General features: G+C 41.0%; 1 protein-coding gene and 1 long non-coding RNA gene across 6 annotated transcripts in view; one reads left to right on the forward strand and one right to left on the reverse strand.

Moving 5' to 3' along the window:
- The window catches only part of RAP1GDS1 (Rap1 GTPase-GDP dissociation stimulator 1), a 98,542-nt gene extending 85,451 nt beyond the window's left edge, over positions 1–13,091 (reverse strand). For 2 of the 4 annotated variants that reach the window (XM_065691570.1, XM_065691563.1), the window contains exon 1: positions 12,766–13,090. In XM_065691570.1, coding sequence (XP_065547642.1) covers positions 12,766–12,769 — 4 coding nt within the window. In that variant the 5' untranslated portion in view covers positions 12,770–13,090. Of the gene's footprint in view, positions 1–8,574; positions 8,923–12,765 lie in introns of all 4 variants that reach the window. The other 2 variants (XM_065691554.1, XM_065691576.1) reach the window with 2 other exon arrangements.
- Positions 13,092–18,830: 5,739 nt separating this feature from the next.
- Positions 18,831–24,249, forward strand: part of LOC136007318 (uncharacterized) — a 189,867-nt gene continuing 184,448 nt past the window's right edge. For both annotated transcript variants that reach the window (XR_010609616.1, XR_010609617.1), the window contains exon 1: positions 18,831–19,108. This is a non-coding gene — a long non-coding RNA (uncharacterized LOC136007318). The remainder of the gene's footprint in view (positions 19,109–24,249) is intronic.

Here is a 24,249-nt window from a genome sequence, read left to right on the forward strand (position 1 = left end):
TTCACATTTCAGAGTTCAAGGTAAAAATCTAGTTTTCATTTATTTCCTATTACCCTATCTGGGTCAATAGCAGCCTTCTCCAATATATTAACTTTAAATCCTGCATGAAAACAGTAGAGATGAAGACACCTTCTTACAATCTACTGTCTTGGCTTCGTTTTTTCTTTTCTAAAGAAACAGATTGGAGGGGCTAAATTTGGTTTTATTTTCCTGCTTCACTTTTCATGTAGTTAAACATAGTATTATCTTCACTCTCTCACTTAAAAGGCTATTTAGATGAATTAATATTTACAGACCCCCTCTGAAGAGGACTTTTTTAAATGATAGAGGTCAGTGCTCTTACCTTTTCAGTAACAAGTCAGTTTGTCACCCATGGCTAGCACATCTACCTTTTCTCTCTAATGCACAAGTCTGATTTCCTTATCTGTGTCTGACAATATGATAAACTGATTCAACTAGTCTTTTGAGAATACAACTCCTAATTCTCTTGTATGACAAATTCTCCGGTGTACCAAACATCTGCAGCTTTTTTCTGTCTTCCACAGCTGTGAGTCACTGCAGCCTCAAAACTGTACACCAATCTCATAACCATTAATTCTACTAAACCATGATGAGTATTTAAAAACAAGACTTCTACAAGTCATCTCAAATATGAAGGCACCCTGGGCATCACTTTATTATCCATCACTTTATAACCCATTATCCTATGGTCATTTATGCACAGGCAGAATATAAAAGCTACAATTTGGGCCCTATTACCATCTTAAATCAAATTTGCAGTCACTTTATGCATAATACAGGGCAATGGGGACTGAGGCCATAATCTGACTTCACAGGGGCTTCAGCAGCAAAGCTGGTTTTAACAGATTACCTTTTCTAAATGCTCTGCAACCAGGTCACTTACAGCACTACAATACAGCGGCACTTAAAACTACAACACATGCTTAAACCTGTCATTCAATAGTTTGCTGTATTCAATTTAAAGAAGCTGTGTTGAGCATGCAGACCTTTCATGTGAAATCAACCAGACTTTCTCATCTGATGGTTTTATGTTACCTTTAGATTGCAGTAGATGAAGCCGCAGAAAACTCTAGAATGAAAAGATTAAATGATATGCTGAATTCTCAGGACAAGTTAGTTCCACAGATATGGAGCAGAATAGTATGCTCATGTAAACAAGCAGAATTTGGCTTCGAAACTTGCACTGACCCTCTGAAGGTGTTAAAAATCAACACTGAAGTCCAACACAGGCTACATGATTAAAACCTAAGTAATACAGAATCTTTCACTGCTACATAAATACAATAACCATAGTGGCCATCAAAAATCTATTCTGATTGTTCTCTGAGAGGCCAACAATTAAGTGTTAAAACAAAAACTGATAAGCAAAAAATATCTGAATTTCCAAAATGTGACAAAAATCAGAAGAGGCCTGTTTTGTTACAATGGCTGCTTTTGCAAGTAGTACATGACTCTGGGGAAACGAAAGAAGGAAAAAAAAAACATGAGCTTACAAGAATTCCTGAATTTTCAAGTTTGATATCTAATCCTTGATCTCAAAGCTACATCTCTGCCCAAACAGAGTCTAATCTTAATCTGCAGGAAGACTCCTCATCATATTCCTGATTGCAAGAAATAAATTTATGGTAATGGAGAATAAAAAATTAAAGCTTATCTATTTACTTTTTGAGACATGAAAAGGGTCAAACAGAAAAGCCTGTGTTCCAAAAAAACTGCCAAAGATTAAGTAATTTTGTAAAATGTGCCTATTACCCACCTTTCAAAAAATGCAGCAAGTTCATTATGTACAGCCAAAAATGCTGTTTGGTTGATGACCATTTCTGACTTTAGAAAAGAAAGCAGTTTAATTTCAATAGCTGCTAAGTGTGCTGGCTTCCAAGTGACACCTTGCTGTTGTAATCACCGAAGTGCAAAAACTGTTCAGAACTGGAAAAGCTAAGTATGCTAAAAACAATCCAGTAGTCCACAGCTGCTGCTTTTTATCAGAAAGCCTATTTAATATCAATTTAACAAAAAATACCCAAACCAGAAGTAAAACAGGCCCCCCCCTTGCTAACATGAAGTGCTGTATTATGCAGGACATTTCTCTCTCCAGCCATCTATTTCAAACCAGGTACATACAGTTAAATTTTACGTTCATGAGAGAACTCTTCCAGTCAATTCCAGAGACTGTATAAGAAGTCTTAAATTCTACCTTGTTCTCGGCAGGCAAAAAAAGAACTCTGATGCCTTCACCCTCCTCATAAAGGGAGAAGTTATGGCCTTCATAAAGATAAACAAGCACTTCAGATCATTTCTGGGATGAAGATGCATTCTGAAGAAGTGTATTAAATTGCTTTCTGTTTCTCTCCAGCAATCTTGCCTTTGGAGCATTAAGTGTCCACACTCTAATGTATGTGTCATTAGAAGCACAATATGTAGCAGTTTTGCAAAGAGGGATTCCTAATATTTTTGGAGAATATCAGAAAGTACTGAAAGCCATCATCTAATGGTTATAAAGTGAGTTTCTGGAAAGGATTTCTGAAAACATTTTTCTTTTTCAATATGTTGCTACAAGAGAGAACAAAGGTCACTGTATGTATATTAAGAGCTTATAATACTGTACTTATTATTCCTTTTACAGGAGGGTGTTCTAATATGATGATGTCCATGTTAAATTGGTTCCTTCTTTGATATAAAAAAATACTTTAACTGTATCATTCCATAAATTTTTAAGAAAAATCAAGTTCACCAAATCATTTTATCATAGGGTATGGCTCTTTCTTAATTTGGCAAGTACAGCATCATACCTATGAATAAAATACGCCACTACTGTTGAGTATCTTAACAATCAGCGACATAGTGGGATGGCACACGTTTGCAGATGAGTGGTGCAGCTGAGACATCTGAGGGATAGGATGCCATCCAGAAGAACTTGGACAAGCTCAATAAGTATGCCCATGCAAACCTCACAAGCTTCAGCAAGGTCAAGTGCAAGGTCCTGCACCTAGACTCGGGGGGGGGGGGGGTGTGGGGGTGTGGGGGTGTGGTATCAATACCGGCTAGAGGGTGAAGGGATTGAGAGTACCCATGAGGAGAAGGACTTGGGGGTACTGGTGGATGAAAGACTGGACATGAGCGGGCAATGTGCACTTGCAGCCCAGAAGGCCAGTAATATCTTGGGCCGCATCCAAAGAAGCGTGCCCAGCAGGACAAGGGAGGTGATTCCACCCCTCTGCTCTGGTGAGACCCCACCTGGATTACTGTGTCCAGCTCTGGAGTCCTCAGTATAGGAAAGATATGGATCTGCTGGAGAGAGTCCAGAGGAGGGTCACAAAAATGATCAGAGGAATGGAACACCTCCCCTATGAGGAAAGGCTGAGAGACTTGGGGTTGTTCAGCCTGGAGAAGACAAGACTCCAGGGAGATCTTATTGCAGCCTTTCAGTTCTTAAAAGGGACCCATAAGAAAGATGGGGAGAGACTTCTTAGCAGGGCCTGTTGCGATCGGAGGGGTAATGGTTTTAAACCAAAAGAGGGGAGATTCAGGCTAGGCATGGGAAAAAAAGTTTTTTACAATGAGGATGGTAAAATACTGGCACAGGCTGGCCAGAGAGGTGATGGATCTGCCACTCCTGGAGACATCCAAGGCCAGGCTGGATGCAGTTCTGGGCAACCTGATCTAGTTGAAGATGCACCTGCTCATTGCAGGGGTTTTGGACTAGATGACTTTGAAGGTCCCTTCCAATCCAAACCATTTTATGATTCTATTCTATGTTCTATGGTCAAAAATAGGTCCAATGTCTGCCATTTTCCCCCTAACTGTATAAACTGGAGAGCCAATATTACTACTGCTTGAAAGGATGGAGTGATGCATGCCATTTTACATAGTTTCACCAAAACAGTTTAAGCTCTACTACAGCTGAGTTAGAAAAGCAGGATCCCGATGACTTCAGTGGTACTCAGTGTGGGCTTTGTGTGGGTACAAGAATGCTGTATAAATAGCATTTACATGAATAGGGCCCAATTCTGTACATTTCTTTCCTACCAAATACATTCTTTCATGTATTCTCACTTATTGTACACATACACTAGGCAAAACTGAAGCATGATTTTGAACTGGTTGTAAACAACTGATATGTAACTGAAGAGAAGAAAAAAATCACTTAGCCTCTTGAAATTAGAAAGTAGAGCACCATTTTTTTTAATTCTTTTCCTAAAAAGGGTAGTAGAAAGTGTAGGTAATGGAAGAAGCTGTCAGATAATTAATACAGATCAGAGGAGAAGACAGAGGCTGAGATGGATGAAAACCAGAAAAGAACAGGTAATTGGAGGAGATAGTGACAAGGAAGACATTACAGAAAACTGGGCAATGAAATAGAGAAGCCTGAAGGATTTAGATGGCTGTGGAAGAGAATGTGAAGAGTAAGAAAGGATTCTTTCGTAAAATAGAAAAATATTTTAAAGACAGTAAGTACATTGTAATATTAGATACAGAAGTCTGTTTTTTGCCTGGAAAGTGCACACTGTATTTTGGGCACTGCTGCACATAAAGGTATTGAATAGTATCTTTGACTGGTCTGAAGCACTATCTTGCTGTGAATGGGTGATGAAATTTTTATTGCAAAAATCTAAAAAAGACAAAAAAAAAAAACAAAAAAAACCAAAAAAACCCAAAAAAAAAACCAAAAAACCACCAAAACCAACCAAACCTGAACCTGCTTGGTTCCTGTCAGCAGCCCCTTATGTACATGTTCCATCTCTTTCCCTCAACTGCCAACATTTCCCTGCTTTTCCCCTAATTCCATAGGGCAGGAGCCAGCATGTCTGTATATTCTCCCTGAACTTTGTGGAGAACCAGGTAAGAAAGGGGACTGTCCAACAGGTTTTGCAGGATGAGAGCAAATGTATTCGTATAAAGCATATTAATGGATTTCTAAATTCATTTAATCATACCAGACATTTTTACAATGAGTGTATTCACAAACCAGTGTTCTGTTGTGGCTGGCTTTTTTTTTTTCCCTTCATAGAACAACATCCTGATTCTAAAATCATTTCAATATATAAACACAGAAGGGGAAAAAAAAGGCTACTAGTTACTTAAGGAAGAGTGAAAAAAAGAGAAAGGTAAGTGTGGAAATACCTCACAACTGTTCATTGCTGCTGCCACTTCTCTTGATGGCCACGTTCACTCACTGTATTGTCTCTTAAACTGCTCACTGAAGTTTAGAAGGGGTGTCTTAAATATTTGTACAAATGGGTCCTAACATATCAGCAATCCAATGACTTCCACTGGAAGACTGCTGGGCACACTGGAAGATTGCTGAAGGAAGCAGTCAAGAGATACAAAGATGCTATTACCAAGCACATTGGACTCAGAAGACTTAACTTCAGTTGGATCCTCCAGAGGCCCAGGAGAGGTAAGTTAAACATTCTGTAGGCACGGAAGATTTAGATAAGAGAGATGTGCACAATCCTGCTTTGGTTTTAAAATCCTTTTCTTTCCCGATGCTTTGTTCCTACTGTCAAAATAAAACAGCATTTTGATTTAAGGAAATCGTTCCAAAGCCTTCATGTAGCATGAGTAGCTATTTGGCAGTACTCAACTCAGCTTTTGCCTGCAGGGTACTGGGTGCTGTTGACTGAGAGCATGATGGGATTTCTCCCATAAAGAAGGCATACAGGAACAAACTTAGCAAGGCTAGAGAAGCGAAAAGGTGTGCTACTGCCCCTTTAAATAGCAGCATGTGCTTGCAAGGTTGCATTTCAGGCTAGAAATGTTAAAATAGTCCCATTAATCTAAGTCACTGGACTGTCACGTCCAACATCAAAGACAAGAGGTGTTTTTAAATATGCTCCCCAAACGAGTTCCTAGCTGCCAGAGAGCAGGCCAGCCTCAGCAACATGCAGACCTCCCCAGGCAAACACACCACTCACTCTAGAGACCATGAAGGCTTGCAGGTGGTCACACTTCATGTTTTTTTTTTTTTGATACTTATATTAAATAGCTAGGCTAGCAGAATTTTTCAGCTTCCATCCACAAAATGTTGTCACAGAATTAGCCTAATATGGTACAACGCAATTTTAGTTTCCAGCATGGGTATAAATTAAGGGCAAAAGAGTTAGAACAGAGTTTGTGAAGTGCTAGGTATGACAGAGCTCTCTTACAATAGACTTCCAAGCTACTACAGACCTCTAGTGTACAGAAGATAGGATGAGAGAAGCACAAGTATTCTATCTGGGGCTGGGGTGTTTTTGGACTGGTGTATTCTAGAGATAGGCACTTAACTGAAAGGTGAAGAATGCTATAAGGATAGGGTTTTTAACTGCAGCTTTTGCGCCTTAATGCTCCCATATTAGTATACCAAGAAGGCCATAAAAAACACACAGACACTGACCACGAACATACAATTCGAGACTGCCAAGAGATGCTGAGCTGTCATCTCTCCAGATCTGAACACAGGCCTGCTCCCCACAGGCTCATTAGCAGCCCTGACAAATTTCTCCAAGGTTTTGTTCAATCCTTATCATGTCATCCATCCTATACTGCTTAGCTGCTCTCCTCCTTGAATCTCAGTCTTCTCACTCAGTCTCCATCTCTCTGTCCAGTCTTACTCCCAAGTCAAGTACATTTGCAGAGCACAGGCAATAAGCCTGAAAGTAAAGCTGCTATTCACCACGTGAATTTAAGCACCTGCTTAACTGGATTTAATTAGATACAGAAATGATTTGTCAAATCTGAGTCAACTGATAGGAAGAGTCAACAAAAATCTACAATTATACACAAATTTTGACTATTTCTTCAAAATTATTGTGTCCATCAGGCTGACAAGTATCAGTGGACAGAACTAATGGATGAATTTAAATAACATGGATTAACTTTCATGAATTTCCCTGAGCTATCACTAACGCAAATGAACAGCTCAGTGTTTTAATAAAAGCTCAGAATTTACTTATGCCTCAGATATTCCTATAATACATGACTAGGAAGCAGTAAGCTTGTAAGAGCTGTGAAATGAGGAAAATGGGATCAAATATTGAAACAGACCACTTAAAATATCTCCTTTGCAAAAGTATGGGGTTCTTTTTTATATATTTTCTCCAATTTTTAAATGTGTAAATGTGATTTTTATAAGAGGTTTGTGTCTAACCTAGAAATGGAAAGCATGAAATGAAAGCACTTCATTATTTAAAACTGCAAATTTTAATACAATTTTGTTAAGGCATCTACATTGTCTCTATTTATGCATATGTTGAATTCCAGCCACTTGAGACACACACATTTATTCCCAGAAATTTCTTATCAGAATTTGTGAGGAAAATGTATTTGAAAGTGCTTCAAATCTGAGAAACTTCTAAGACACATGCCTTGCCAGCACACACTTGTACAGGTAAGGTATGCTGTATTTATTTGCAGGTTTCAAAGCATTCTGCACTAAATTCTGTCCTCTATCTGCAGTAAAATGAACAGCAGTTATCTGGTTTATAAATTTGACAAGTTCTTCTGCATATCTGCTGACTTTGTAAACTACTTGGTCTACAGCTGAAGAACGGTATTAAGGTCACCAGGGTTTCTGTATAACTTCAAAGCTTCCTAAACTAGAATCACACAATTCTCAGGCCGAACAAATCTCACCAGGCTGTGCGCACAGCTTTAAGACTCTTTGAAACACAGCCATTTGTTTCAGAGAGTTTACAAATTCTATTAGGTATCTCTGGAGTGCAGATAAATTCTAATATACCACAATTATTTTTTTGTACTAAAAGGAACTTCAACATTCCAAAATCTGTAGCTTCTAACTCTCATTTTACCCTACCAAAACAAATTCTGCTTAGTTGTGACTATATTCAAATTTGTAAACAGAAATAATTTTCTAGACCGTATTGAACAAAAAGAGGCCCTGGGAGATTGTCCTTGCAGTGAAATCTGCTACTTATAAAATCCCTTACTAGGAAAAACTCCTTGTCTAATTAAAATTCAAACTGTCATTTAAAAAAAAAATTCTCTATTAGCTGGAGAACAGCTATCCACATTTTAAGACTCCTAATATACAGAAGTTTAGGTGCAGTTCCTAATCTATTTTAACCTGGAAACAAGTAAGAATATGAAACGTATGCCTTCAACAGTATCAAGACAGCAGGGATGCTTGTTTTTCTTGAACACGCAGCATGTGAGCAGACCCAGGTGGACTAGTCAACAGTGGAAAGTGGGTTTTCTCTTATGTAAGTAACTGGGTCACTGTCTAATGTCCCTTTGTGATCCTAAAACATGAACTACATCCTGAGAGGGAGTTAAAAAGGGACAACCAACCTCCTTGACAGATGCCATAGATGAATCTCCATAGCTTTCTCTCCTGTCAAATGGTGATGACATTTTCCCCTTCATTGAACAAATGTTAGTTTATGTTACTCTCGGGGGTGGTAGGTGGTTACATATTTATAAATAATTAAATTCTCAGAACTTTCATAAATAAATCAGCTTTACTTGAGGAAAATTATAATGAGTCTTCTCAAGGACTGTCAGCAGCAGCCAAATTATATTACAAAAACAGAAGGTAAAAATTATTTTATTTACATTTATACCCCAATGGGCTGCAGAATAGAGCTCCTTCCTCATTTCTGTCCTCTGTTGTTCCATTCATCCATCTATTGTCCCTGTTTTTCCTCCGCTTCTAGTATTTCTCTCCCTTGATACATTTCCCTTAGGGGATTTTTGTTGCCTTCTATTCTTGTCTTGGTACCTTTCTCATTTCCATTATCACTGCTTTGTTTCCTTCAGGTTTCAGATGTTCTTTTGCCCTTTCTCTTTCCACTTCTAGTTTGACGCTGTAGAAAGCCAGATGTTCCTCACAGACTTCCGAAACCACCTCTGAATATTCTGTTTTCATGAAACATACTTGTGAATGAAGCCTTTAACCTAAAGCTAAAGACAAAATCGGTTGATTTCAGTCTCACATAATAACAAAAGAACACAAATATTGGCCTGAACATGGGAACAGATATTCATTATAGGAACATTACCTGAAGGAACATTACTGAAGCAAGAGAGATGCAGTCTAAAAGCAGTTCCCTATGTGTCTGTGTTCGAAGACAAGACTTTTGCCAAAATCAGTTGTGTTTTTGGTAAAGGCTAATACAACACTTTATACTGGCTTAAATTGGTGTATTCTGGCTGGCTAGAATTCACTGGTGTTGTTAGAAGCCTCACTGTTTAATTTAAAAAATGAAAACAAAACCAAAATAATGAAAAATTATCTTTTTGTGCAATTGATTTATCTCTTTGCCGAGCAGTTTATTAGTCTGACTTGCATTGCTTGTAATAAAACTAGTAAAAGAGCTTTAAAGATGGAAGAATTTTTTCATTAGCTTCCATTTTTCCTTGTGTCTGAGGCTACTGATTACATTTTTTAATAAACAGCAGGTTTATCCCTATCTTCCCAAAAGCAATATTGCACACAGCCACGCCTGAAGATTCACATCCTCCTGCCTCCTTTATTTCCTGAACCAATGTCCTGAAGACAGGCAGTGTCTTGTTACACCCTGATCTGCGGTTAGGTTTGGATTTGGTGTTCCACAACCACCAGGCTGACCCCAAAACTTGATACATAGTTGCATGCGGTAATTCTTCAGGAAAACTGGGAGAGAAAATAGAGTATAGTGGGAGGAGAGAGACAATATAAATCTTTATTCTGACAACAGTCTAGCTAAGTGGACACTACTTAAATAAATCCACCTACATTACAGCCTGTGTACCTTATATATCTTGTCATTGTTCTATCACTGCTACGTACTGTACAAAGAGTCTAGCAGGTTGCTTTCACAGTTTGTTGCCCAACTAAGCACCTAAATAAGTATTAAACTTCAGAGCAGAGGCTACCATCTATTTCCTGCTAATGAAACCAGTACTCTCAAAATGGAAGAATATTTTTGAGCTTTCACTATTACAGACCATAATGTCAACACCTGAAACAAGCTGACGTGTGCCATTAAATAAATAAATAAATGTGATCTGGTTTTGTATTCTGTATAGAAACTCTCATAAGTGGTGTTTCTCCATCTTTCCAGGCCAATGGATCACTGTTGAGTGGTCAACATGTAACTAAAGTTCCCGATTTTCATTTTATTAATTTATGTAAGTAGAATAACTGCAGCCTGCTTACAATAACTTCCACGGGCCACTGCTCTAAAATAGATTTTCTTGGATACAGCGCATTCGCACAAGTATACCAGTTGTGTTTTTCAAGGTTAAAAACAAGAATTGACTGAGGAAGAGGCTATTCATTGTGAAACTGTAGCATTACATTAGCTCTTATAAATTGTTCTTTATAAAACCAGAAGTAAAGTACTGGTGGTGCACATGTCATCTTAAGTATTCAAAGCGCTCTACTGCCAGGAGTACTTCAGACAACTTGGCGTCTCAAAGCCAAAAGTTAAATATTGTTTAAGCTGTACTCAGGCACAACTTAAACTATAAATGCAAGCAACAAAACTTATAATTTTGGAAATAACTTATATTAATGAGAGAAAATCACTGTCTCTAGGAGGAAACAACTGCTATAAGGTCTTCAGAGGAATACACACTTGGAAACAGTGGCAGCAAAGATATTTCTATACAGTAAAGATAATGCAGACGCATGCATACAAAACAAATATTTTTAACATCAGAAACCTTATGACTGGAGCTACATTATACCCGGTTGGGCTTCTGTTTTATATCACTGGTATAGAAACCAGCTAATACCATACCAAACTTCATAAATCAGAATAGACCATATGGTTAACCGTAAGACATCACTGCACTCTGCCACAAATACGTGCTTGTTGAACAGAATTTATGGAAAGATACAACAGCTATATGAAGAACACATTCATCCGTGATTCAATTCTAAGAATTTGCAGCTTTTATGCAATGCATTACCAAAAAGAATAATATAAGCTGAACGAGGGGAGCTAGTGCATTGACTATATGAGCTTAAACATAGATCTCCAACCTGGAAAGTTGCTATTAGTTGCTAGCTGAGGTGAAACTGCTTTCAGTCTTTGCTACTCACAAGATCTGTGGCAGAGGTTACTTGGAATTTGCCTTGATTTTAAAGACAGTGGAATCTGGCCCTGATACGTGAAGTGTGTGTGGGGGGAGGTTCCTCTGTATTTTCACAACCATCCTTTCTGGGTAAGTGTGGATGGGTACTGACGGATTCTACAGGAAAATTATTTCAGTCTTCCTGAAAATAATTGTAACTACTTTGACTTATACAGCAAGATGTAGCAGATTTTCAAGCTGTTTACAAACTTGCCTGCAACTGAAGCATAGTCTCATTTAAAAAGGAGTGCTGCGCTCACTCTGCACCAGCTTTTCTGAACAGGTTTTAGCTGGTGTCCTTAAGTTTTTATTTTTGGAAGCTAAAACAGAGTTAGCTGCAACTAGACTTTGACCAGAATTACAAGATTAATAGTCCTATTTTGTGAATAGAGACAGGAAACATATACGAACTAATTCCTGGTGTCTTGTCTTTACAACCCACATGAAAAGAGAGACCTTCACTACACCATTATAGTTTTACCTAATTCTGATGAAACCTGGCAGTTATTCCTCATGCCTGACCCTGGCAGCTTCTAATTTGAACCACTCTCTAAAAGTTCTCCATTGCTTTAGAAGAGTTAAGTTAGTATTTATTGCCATTTCACAACCAGCGAAACTGAGGCACTGCAACTGTTTCTTTCCATGGAAACTTCTAGTTGAAAGTGAAAGATATGTGTGATCTGCAAAGAAACTACTGATTTACTCAAGACCACAGGAAGTACTGATGTCAAACCCCTGAGCCGAATTCAGGAACTGCCACCTGGTTGCGAACCATAGCTCCCTGCTCTGGGGATCTGCAGCCTTGCTCCCATTAAATCTGCCAAGCTGGATGAGTCTTTGGCAGCTCAGTGTGGACACTCCCTACCCATCCCTGGGATCTACGTTACAGCCGGATAATCTGTGCTACAGTGACTGTTTTAATAGCGGGAGAGCTGTAGTTTGTGCAAGAGGACAAGGCGGAGAAGGCAAGAGAAATTCACTGAGTGCTCTGTAGAAAAAAATCAAATGCTACACTTCCTAGATTCACACGGCATCTGTTGGAAGCCCCATACAAGTGGCGACCAGTGTGAAACTACTTAATTTACAACCTTAAGAGAAAAAAGGCAGAGGTAATATGGCTGCATTTGTAAGCATGAGTAATGCTCAGTCTAAAAGCCGGACAAATACGAGGATCCTTGTGTCTTCCACAAACAGTTAACGGAGATTATAAAATAATCTTCCAAACGTATTGCCCCAACTGTCTCCATTATGCAAACAGTCACTAGGAAAGCGTCCTGGGGGTACCTTATATAACTCCTTGCTCGGAAGCCCCCTTCGCACTCGGGGAATTTATCTTTCCTGCACCCCACTTGAATTCGCACCCAGGACCGCGAGTGCCGTGCTGGGCGCACCGCGGGACTGACCAGCCGGGAGCCGGGCTGGGGCAGAGCCGGCAGCATGAGCGCAGGAGCCGCGGAAACTTTGCGCAGCAGGGGCAGGGGCCGGGCAGTGGCCACGGCAACCCCGGTGGGGAGCTCGGCGGAGCCCCGCTGCCACCCCAGTCCTCTGCCCGGGCTGAGGGGAGGAAGGCAGCCGACGAGGAAGTTGCACCAGTCACCCGCCACCGGAGACGAGCGTGCGGCGGCCTCCGGGGCCAAAGGGGCGGCGGCAGGGGCTGCACAGTGCAGAGCTGGGGCGACTTACCCATGGTGCCGCCGCGGCCTCCTCCTCCTTCCCCTCCTGCCGCTGCTGCAGCCACCGCCTCTCCGCTGGCGCGGAGGGAGGCGCGGGAGGCGTGTGCGCGAAGCGGGGCGGGCGAGCGCAGCAGCGGCGCGGAGCCTGCGTGCGGCGCGGCTATGAGTCAGGGTAGCACATCCGGGCAAGGCCGCCCGGGAGACACCGCCCGCCCGGCAGCACCCTACCGCTACCGCTACTGCTGCCGCCGCCGGGGAAGGGCGGGCAGCCACGGAGGGAGGAGGCTGTGCGCGGCCGGCAGCAGCACCCCCTCAACTGGGAAGGAGGGAGCTGAGAGGGCGGGTCCCTGTGGAGAACGATGACTCCCACCACTCTCCGCAGCCACGGGCCTCCTTTGTTAGAGGGGCTGGGGTGGGGCTGCCAGCGGGGCCATGGGGGTGGCATGGCGCTGAGGGAGTGAGGAGCGCCGGTGAGGCAGTTAAATGGCTGCGAGCAGAGGGGTAAAGCTCACACACGTCTTGAGCTGTGGGCGTCTGAGCCTGTTACTCTTTCTCCCGCCGCCTCAAACCTGCCCAGGTCTGGGGCGAAGGGGCTGAGGTGGTGCCGATGGGAGGGATTTTCCTGCAGTGTTGGCCACCCCGTAGCGTTCTGTAGAAGGTGGGCTGCGGCAGCTTGCTGTTGGGCTGCTGAGGGGAAGGAGCAGGACTGAGACCGGGTTAGGTGGTGGGGCAACCGGTGCCTCGCTGGGCAGGCAGCCGGGCACCTCTTCAAAGTTCCTACCCAGGCCCCACCGAGGCTGCGTCCCGCAGCCCTCCGCAGCCTCCTCGAGGGCAAGCTGGACATACCAGGAGGAGGTGGGGTGGTTTAAAATGGGTGTTTGGATTTACATTTAAGGATGTGGACTCGAGGAGCGTTTTGCGGGGGGGGGGGGGGGGGGGGGGGGAGTGTTAAGCTGGATGGAAAAGCTTAGGTGGGCTGTGTGAGGAAAAGAATCAGTGGAGAAAACCTCCAGGTGAATCTCAATTGCTGAACCAACATGACTTCTACACCCAAAACTGAAAGGCTTATGCAGAAGGCAGTTGTGTGGAAGGCATTTTTAACAAGAAAATTACTGTTCAGCATTCCCCCTGCCTTTCAGCTGTGGGCTACTCAGTCCCGATAATGCAGGGAACAAAGAACTGTTTGCTGTTGCAGCCCTCACTATAGTGCTTTCACTGGGAATCGTTTTGAGTGGGTGGGTGTGGCATTGAGTAGTTTTTGTAGTATTTTCACTTTTTTTCCAAATCTTTCCGTGTATACCTCTTCACAGGTTTACCAGAGTCACTCCTAAAGTGTGGTTAAATAGAGTAGGATCAAACAGTACGATAGAAGGTCTTGCTTGCTCTATAGAAATGGATAGGCCAGGGACAATTCAGATGGGCAATGCAAAAAAGAAGTTGCAGATGAGCCAGTCTCCGCAGTGGCTTCACAAGTGACACCAGCAGTCAGCAGCTGCTGGGGTGTTCTTCTCTGGAAGAAGCCCCAGGAGCTTTCATGCCTGTAAAAGGGCAGTGTGATATGACAAGCAAAGAATAATTCATCAGTCCTCCTGTGAAGTACAGACTGAACATGTTGGGGGCTGTCCATTTATTTTATCTGATTCACCAGCAGTTTCCTTAGGACATCAGCAGGATTTTGCAGTTCACCTCAACGGGGTTAATCGCTGTCCCAGTATGCAGAGCTTGACACTGGAGATATGTGATTTTATCATCAGCTTGTACTGAAAATTAGTATATTTTTATGTTGCTAGACACTTCGGTTACAGTTTCCATTGCACTACTACTGCAGAAAGTTCAAGCCAGAACATGTTGGGTTTTTTAATTGCAAGGTTTGTCTAGTTCAGTACTTGACAAAATATAGGGATTCTTAAATGAGTGTAAGTGGTGAAAACTATTTTTTCTGCTTTCAACTGTTTAAAAATCTTGCCTGAAATTCATCTTTGTCCTATGTTTTTGCCTCCTTATTTCTTTTGCTCAGCAATAAATTTTGTTTTGGTTTTATAACTGTCCCAAATGTTTCCTCTATTTGTCTGGGGAAAAAGGCAGTGAAATTCTGCTCTTACTGCTCCATCTCTGAGGGGTCATAGAGGAGATATTCTACATGCTATTCCATATTATTTCCCACTTGGATATCTGGGATAAATCAGAGCATTCTGTAAAATGCATGGGTTTCACAAGTTTATTCACATGTCCGAATCAAAGTGCACACATATATCTTTGCAGGACCCAGAAAGATAAGACTCTTAGGTGCTCCAAGAGGATTTTGAGGATGGTGACTTCTAAAGGCTTCTGCTTTCAAAAAAAATTTGCCAGGAAGAGGCCTGACACTGCAGAGTGTCTGTGGTTATAATTGGTTTTAGTGGATCCAACGAACCTGTGAAAAAGTAGGGAGGCTTTATGGTCTTTGGACTGAATACTTATTAATTCTAGGAGAGAAAGAGAAACCTCCAGAGGAGCTGAGGACTTCATTTTTTGTCAGTCTCTCAAGTGGGTACAAGTCTACAACAGAACAAAAAGCATTCTCCCGGACAGCATGCTAAGGCACATGAATAACAACAAGGTGCTTGGTGACAGCCAGCATGGCTTCACTAGGGGGAAATCCTGCCTGACCAATTTGGTGGCCTTCTATGATGGGGCTACAGAACTGATGGACAAGGGTAAAGCAGTTGACGTCATCTACCTGGACTTGTGCAAAGCGTTTGACACTGTCCCACACCACATCCTCCTCTCTAAATTGGAGAGATATCAATTTGATGGATGGACCACTCGGTGGATAAAGAACTGGCTGGATGGCTGCACACAAAGAGTTGTGGTCAATGGCTTGACGTCCGGCTGGAGACCGGTAACGAGTGGTGTCCCTCAGGGATCGGTGTTGGGACCGGTCTTGTTCAACATCTTTGTCGCTGACATGGACAGTGGGATTGAGTACGCCCTCAGCAAGTTTGCCGATGACACCAAGCTGTGTGGTCCGGTTGATATGCTGGAGGGAAGGGATGCCATCCAGAGGGACCTTGACATGCTTGTGAGGTGGGCTGATGACAACCTTATTTAACCATGCCAAGTGCAAGGTCCTACACCTGGGTCGGAGCAATCCCAGGCACAGCTACAGACTGAGCAAAGAAGAGATTCAGAGCGGCCCTGCAGAGAAGGACCTGGGGGTGTTGGTCGATGAGAAACTGAACATGAGCCGACTTCAGTGTGCACTCACAGCCCAGAAAGCCAACCGTATCCTGGGCTGCATCAAAAGGAGCATGACCAGCAGGTCAAAAGAGGTGATCCTGCCCCTCTACTCTGCTCTTGTGAGACCTCACTTGGAGCATTGTGTGCAGTTCTGGTGCCCTCAACATAAAAAGGACACGGAACTGCTGGAACAAGTGCAGAGGAGGGCCACGAGGATGATCAGGGGACTGGAACACCTCCCGTATGAAGATAGGCTGAGGAAGTTGGGGCTTTTCAGCCTGGAGAAGAGAAGGCTGCGTGGAGACCTCATAGCAGCCTTCCAGTATCTGAAGGGGGCCTATAGGGATGCTGGAGAGGGTCTCTTCATCAGGGACTGTAGTGACAGGACAAGGGACAAGGGGTAACGGGTTAAAACTTAAACACGGGAAGTTTAGCTTGGATATAAGGAGGAAATTCTTTCCTGTTAGGGTGGTGAGGCACTGGAATCGGTTGCCCAGGGAGGTTGTGAGTGCTTCATCCCTGGCGGTGTTCAAGGTCAGGTTGGATAAAGCCTAGGGTGGGATGGTTTAGTGTGAGGTGTCCCTGCCTATGGCAGGGGAGTTGGAACTAGATGATCTTGAGGTCCTTTCCAACCCTAACTATTCTATGATTCTATGATTCTAGATTATAAAAAATTCCCAATAGAGCCCTACCATTCTTGCAGTTGAGTGCAAGATCCTGTATATATGGCTACTGATGGTATAGTGCAAAAGGGAGAGAGGAGTCTTGAGGGTATTTTTATCTCCAAGAGACTATACAGAAGAGCTTTGGGCCATTAGGCTTAGATACCATATCTACAGAAGATAGTATGCAAAATCAGTGTGCTGATGAGCACCTGTGCAGTGTGGTGCAGTGATGCCTGTGAGAATATCTCATTAAAAACAATGAAATAATTATTTTTTGGATGTATTCATCAAGATAAAAAATAATGAAAAAGCAAGTTTTTGAGGAAAACTGGGAACTAGAATCAATGTATTAAGTTACCGGTGAGGTTTGCGATAGAAATTGGGAAGAAACCTGTACAAGCCCATTCTGTGGATTTCAGGGGATATTTAATTTCAGCAGCATGGAAGAGAATGAAAGATTCTTCCATAAAAATAAGCTTTAGAACAGCTTATCAGATCACTGCTTGTTTCTGCACTTGTAATGCAGCTGTGACTACAGAAATTATGAAGTTATTAACAAATGCTATCTCTACACTCCCAAACACTATGCCTGATGTCCCACAAGAAAATGGAAAATCAGGTCAGAGTGACCTTCCAGTGCTTACTACTTCATGAATTTTCTGTTTCCTGTCTTGCATCAGTTTCATATTCTCAGCACATCTCCTCACCCCTGACATAGCAATTCCGTGAAAATCTTCTCGCATACATTATCTTATTTAATTTGGCACAAAGTTGCATTAAGGAATATATTTTTAATTGCCTCTGTACTGATGTTAGAAACCTACATGAGCAACAGGAGGATGTTGGAATGCTAGAATACATAGGGAGATATGATATGGTACTTTAACTTACTGGAATTTAGGTCCCGATTGGAATAGGTCACCATAACTTGTTCCTTAAGTAATGAAGGTCAGAGAAAGCAGAAGTGTGGGCAGCACTTTACCCCTGTTTCCTTATTAGTAGCACAGACAAATCTCCAAGCCCTGGCACCTTGAGAAACCTAAGTTCTTGTAAAACTAGAGGTGGAAATAGTGCGGGGCTATCTTGCACATGGAAAACAGGACAAGCTACCTCTTGAGATCATCCTGTCATATGTGAATGGGAAGGCAACAAAGCATGTACAGGGATAGTTTTGCCAGGGATGACTTGATGTCCTCTTCTCTGAGAGTAAACTGCCTCACATTTTCCATGGGATAAGAGCAGTTCTTAATACAGAGTTAACACCCAGCCTTGTTCTATGATAACTCATTCATGTTCCCATATCTGGTGTGTTAAGTATTCATGATAAAGCCTTGCTGGGAAGTGCTGGGAAGTTGAATTAGGAAACTCCAATCTTGACATAAGGTAGAAGTTTCTAGCTGTGAGTGCAATTTAAATATCAGAATGGCTGACCTGGGAAAGTGAGATCTGAGAAACTCATGTTTGTTTTGTATCTCTCAGTCCCAAGCTTGCAAAAGTGAAGTTTTAATCTGGCTTGAAGGAGAAATCTCTGTGTCTTATGTGTAAGTGTGTATGCATTGTGTGTCATGCTATGAGATTGCAGTAACTTTCTGGCCTGAAAATTCGGGACTTTCTGAATGCCCAGTATTATTCTCCTGCTTTTTTCTTACATATTGAGGAGAGTGAAAATGGGATATCATGCTTGGTATGTTAACAACACACGAAGACAGTAGCCATAGGCCAGTCTTACATTTTAGAGCTGAAGGAGGTTTCCTGTATCGTTGGGAAGGAATTGCTCCCCAATTCCACTCAAATGTAACTGGGCAGTTGTATTGTATTTTGTTTGCTTGCTAGGGTTTTGTGTTTATTGTCTTTCCTACAGCTGTAAAGAAGAGATTAGGAGACCAACTGGACGGAAAGAATTGCTCCAAGGTTATTTAGTGTTTGTAAAATCTACTTGGATGATTTAGTCAGAAGATCTGGGCTTGGGAAAGATTTTGCTTCCAGGTGAGACTGGTAGGGGCCTTATCTCTGTTTGCCTTTCCCTTCGCTGTGGGAGGTGGTTTGCCAGCTGGACTGTTTTTGTAAATCTCACCTAACTAGCACCTAGACATGCAGCTGTCTTTGGTATGAGAACTTAGCAGTTCCTATTCCTCAGTGGTGGCACACAGTCAAATTTGACTAAATCCCATTAGGGCTCAGCTGAGTAAAGTCAGACTAGTCTACAGAACATCTAGGTTAAATTTATTTGCCTCTGTTAGCCAGATGACTTAATAGTCCCTGCTGGCATTTTATGCCTAAGGAAGTGATTCAAGACAGCTGAGAGGGCTGGGAGAAAGAGGTAGAAAAGGATTAGCTAGCATGCTGATTTATATCCTTCAAAGGCAAGTGGGAGCTCAACTTTCCTCAGTCAACTCAAATGCTATAAAACAAGAGGTTAAAATATTCACTACGGTGCGGCTTTGTTTGTAGACATCTCTAAGGTGTTCTGTAAGTATATTCTTCCCAGTATTGACTGTCTTTTATCAGGTAATTTTAGTTATTTTCCTACTTAACTTGGAGGAATGTGAAATAAATTAGAAAAAACCTTTTTTATAGATTCACGCTGCTATTTCTAATACACAGTCATGTTCTTGGGTAAAGGTTTATTTTGTAGTTGTTACATGTACAAAGCAATTAAACTATGCTCTTTATTTTTATTGTGTACCTTTAGTATATTTTCATTTGTGTAAATCACATGTTTTTGGACTCAGGTGAATTGCGTGCATCTTTGGCAGAGTTTACTACAGTGTTTTATTTGTTATGAAGCGTTTAATATTTAAATGCTATAATTTATTACTACATAATTAATGTTACATTTCTAGTGGGACAGCTATGTCTTGTCCTATGTATTTCTCTGCTTCTAATAGTTTCTCTGCTTTGGTGCAAATAAAAATAAGGCCCATAAAAATCTCCTAATTGTAAAAATAGCTTATGACTTGATAATACTAATGAAGATAATTTGAATTTTACCTAGCCAGTAATAATTGCAAGAGTGAAGTTATAGCTAAGCAAGGCCACTGTATTCAACTGTTAGTGATGCATAAACTAAAACATTGCAATACAAAGAAAATGATATTTTGAAGTAAAGTTACAAAAATGACTTGGTTTGAAATCCCTTCCTTTTACACTTTCTAGGTGATATAGACAAGTCACTTTGGTCTGTGATCATATGTCTATGAGGACAGCCTTTCAACAACTGATTGATGAGAACTGATCTATTGTTCATTGTATGTATTCTAATAAAATCAAATAACAAAGATAAAAGTCCAAGGAAAAACTCCAATATGCTGTAGCACACAGTGCATCCCTCAGTGCCAGGTTTGACACTGCAGTGCTTTAATAACATCAGTAAGTTCTCAGAATTTAAATAAGAGATGTGTACATCATGCTTTCTTCTTTAAATCTTCCCTTTTTCAGCCTTGCAAACCAGTGAGCTTGGGCTTCCCCAGTACCCTTAACTCGTTCTTTATTTTGACTCCATTTGCTTTGTCCCTGTCAGGAAATAATTTTGTCATATTTGACAACTGAACTAATTCTGGTTGAAGTCAGCAAGTTACTAGCTATGCCTTCAGAGGAATTTGTAACTCTGAGGCAGTGTCTTGCTGTGTTATTGCCCACAGCATACTTGTGTTACATTCATCTGGAGAAGGGAATATCCAGCTGTCTGAACTGTGTCCTTTTTAAACCTGTCTTTAGTTCAAGCATATGAAATATGAGCTATGTGGATTATTTAATTTTTGGTTTATTAGTACAGGAATCTAGCCTAGATCTTAAAGTATCAGAAATTCTTTAGTATTTATCTATGCAGGACCGTGTATGTTTTGTAGTTCCTTGATTGTAAAACTGGCTCCAAGTTTCACTGAATTTCAGAAACAGGACTTTCACTAAATATATATATTTGCATATGTATATCTTCATGTATGTTTAATATGTATATGTATACATGCATAGACATTTTGGGGATGCCTTAAATATAAACTGGATATGAACTAAAATGTCTTTCTGCATTTGTGGAAGTCCGAAATAATAACTCTGAATATAACAGACAAAATCCATAGACATTAATTTTTCAATGTTACAGAATTTGGCTTTTTTTTTAAATATGTTGCAGTCTTCACAGTCCTGTTGAAATTACCATTTTGCTGGAGCTCTCCTCCCTCCCCCCCCCCCCCCCCCCCTTCTCCCCCTTCTTTTTCTTTCTAGCCCTTCGGCAACTGCAACCCATATTTCTCTGATTGAATTCCACAAAATAAATAATTAATTGTACCCTGTTGTCCTGGGTCTCAGAAGTAGAGCTCGCTTTGCAACTAAGCAGTTACAGATATGACCTGATGATTTGAAGTAATATTTTGGATCGTCATTTTTCCTAGACAAGTTCTCAAAACTCATATTGTGTTAGAGATGCTGCAAGAAACTTAGCCTGTAATAACATCTGTGATTTCTATAGCTGAAAGCATGCAGGTGGACAAATTTGAGAAGAAAACAGAATTTTCAGATAGATGTAGAGCTCTGGTCTGCTCAGTTCACCCTCAAGCTTCTTTTCCTTGTATTTCCTTCTACCAGTGCAACTCAGGAGGTTGGGGTGGAATAGCAATTTATGCTGTTAAAGTGATTAACACCTAACAGGAAAGGCAGGGTGTGTGTCTGTGTGTAAAAGGTACATGATGGAGCAATTAACTGTAAGTGCTGCTTCAGGCAATGGAGGTGTTGGTGGTGTTCATGAAGGGATCAGCAAGTGTCTCAGTTTTGTTATTGTGAATTTCATATTTTGTTAAATATTTTTTTATGTTGAAATCTTGGTACCCATAATTTTGTCAGTAAAATCACATTTATGGTAGCATCAAAAATAAACTGTAGACATTTTATAGTAAGACGGTGTCTTCCAAAACTAGAATTGGGGAAAATATGCACCTAAGTACCAGCAGTGAGGCTGTTACTGTCGTGAGCTCTTGGCAAGCTTGCCTGTTCACAGAGGTTGAGAATTTCAGAGAGGCAATCCTGAGACATTCAAATGCCCACAACAGTTACTTTCAGGATGTCAAATAATTTCGTTATCTGTAACTGCTTAAATTAAATCTGGATGTTTGATTCTTCAGATTTCTTGGGGTTTGCATCCACAGAAGCCTTGATATCTCAAAATGTTTTTGTCAGTTTCTCCCTCCTTAATGCCCTTTTCCCCCAAAAGGGAACTAATCTGCATACTGTAGCAGGAGAGCTCAGAAGTTCTGAAATGTGCTAATTTTAATTGTCTCCCACAAAATATTACTAAAACAACTTCACTGAGGCAGGTTCCCCGCTTCTTACTGTTTACATTTGTAAGTTTGGTCTGTGTAAAAAACCAAACATAATAATATTCCAGGCCCAAACAAATTTATTTACTTTCCTCAGTGGAAATGCAAATTGGTATTTAAAAGAAATAATCTTTATTTTGAGGACAGGTTCAGTTACCTCTAAGCTCTTCAGGCTGTGTGTAAGACTTGTGTCTCCCTTGCAAAAGATTAGGTTTTAGGCAACTGAGTAATACAGGGCATGAGTGCTGTTGATTAATGTGAAAAAGACATTCCTTAGTCTAGAATGATGATACTTCAAAAGGCTAGGAGGGTGTTTGGGCTTGGTGGATGAAGATTCCAAGTATAGGATAGCCAGCTTGATAGCCAATGCAGCAGTTGGACCAGGAAGGGACTAAGGAGTATGATGATAGGACTGTCAGGAGGTTACACTTGTATTGTTAAATTACTCTTGTGATACAGAAATAATATCATTATTTATTATACTCCCAAGCACTAAGGGAAGGCTGCTCTGATGCATCAGGAGAAAAGAAGGCAATAGACTTAAAAAATCTGATGCTTGTATTGCATGATGGAAAAGATTTGTGGTCACCAGTAGTGTTTTGACAGGCAGGGAGAGCTGCCAAGCCAGAAGACATGCAGGCTATACCAGCAGCAAGAAACGATCAAATCATAGGCAGAACTGAATGCCAATGCAATTAGAAATGCAGAGATCCTTTAATATTTCCATGTTTTCATTGTCTACTGAACAGGCTACTGTCAAAAAAATAATTAAAAATAATAAAAAAAAAGAAATTAAATATAGACTGTTGAATTATTTAAGGATTATTTCCATCAGCATTTTAGGCTGCAGTCTGGGTTATTCACAATTGTGTGGAAGTCTCTGAATTGGCATAACACAAGAAGGTGCAAGAGTGGAAAGTTTCACTGTTCTTTTCCTTACTGAGACAAATACTGTGGGACAGACCTGAGTCTTTGACAGGCTCACGTTCTAAGCTGACGTAGTGAAACTCAGACCTTATTTTCCTGCACCTATACAGGTGTGCTCGTGATGATTGGGGACACTCCTGAGTGTACTCAGCACGACCCTTTAGCAGCATAGATGTAGCCTATTTATCATACAAGTACTGTGCGCGCCTGTGTTCACAGTCGCAGCTCTTTCTAAAAGCTGCCAGATCCATACTTTTCCTAATAGTGTGTATTAATACTGGTTTTACTTCTCAGGCTTTCTAATTTTGAAGCTTAGAGCTGATTTGGAGTCGCCCTATTTTAGTACTGCATATGAATGTTAGCATTTATTTCCCATCACGGCTGTTAATTTAGCCTGTCAGGCATTGTGATAAACTGCAAGACCTTGCAGGTACTTGTCATGTCTGAAAACTTTATCCATAGCAGTGCAAGTGGGGGTGAAATTGAAACAAAGGTAATTACCATGTATCTTGATCTTCAGGCAATGGAGATTGCTTTTAGGAGTGATTTCCCTTGGGGGAGAATGGGGAAGGAAGGAGTTGGAGCCTCCAGTGCTGACTTGGTGCACTCTGAACGGTTTTTGGCATGGTAAGGAGGGCTGCAGCAGAGGCATAGGACCTGCAATTTGTAAGAGGAAATACAGTCCATCAACAATATATGAGTCACAAGCTGAAGCTTGGGGAGAGGTGATGGGGGGAAGAACATATAAAGAAGGAGGTTTTAAAATGCAGATTTTATAAGAGGTTTGTTATGATTTAGCCTTATAAAGGTATTTCTGATTTAAATGTCAGTTTTCCAGTACTCTCTACTATTGCTATTCCTAGCTCTATGATATGGCCCTGACCTCCCCAGCACACCAAATTGTATTGTGGTGTGCATGTTGATAATTTTTATATAGAAATGTCTCCCACTTCATGTTAGTCTGCATTCAAGGACACCCACATATGTGTTCTTATCAGTATTTTAGTTATAAGGACCTCTGGAATTGAAATCAAAACACTGTTGTCAACAAGAAACTGAGAGGCCTTTGAAAAATTAGCTTTGAAATCTTAAACATCTTGCTGCAGGGCTGACCATAGCTGCACTTTCCAAACTTCCTGATGGCAAGGGCTCCAGGGGTATTAGAGGAAGAAGTTTTCAAGTAAACTCAGTGCTGCTTCATATTGCTGAATTTAGATTTCTTTTTTGATGTTGCATTTGAGGTTAGGTCCTTTTTCTTTTGGCATAAAATTGCCAAAGTTTTTAAAACATTTTAAATAAGCTAAAAATCTCTGGCATCCTCAAATTACAGTCACCCAGACAGTTTTATTTTCAAAAACCTAATTAATAAAC

Source organism: Lathamus discolor, chromosome 1 (genome assembly GCF_037157495.1).
Source record: "Lathamus discolor isolate bLatDis1 chromosome 1, bLatDis1.hap1, whole genome shotgun sequence".
NCBI classification, from domain to species: Eukaryota; Metazoa; Chordata; class Aves; order Psittaciformes; family Psittacidae; genus Lathamus; species Lathamus discolor.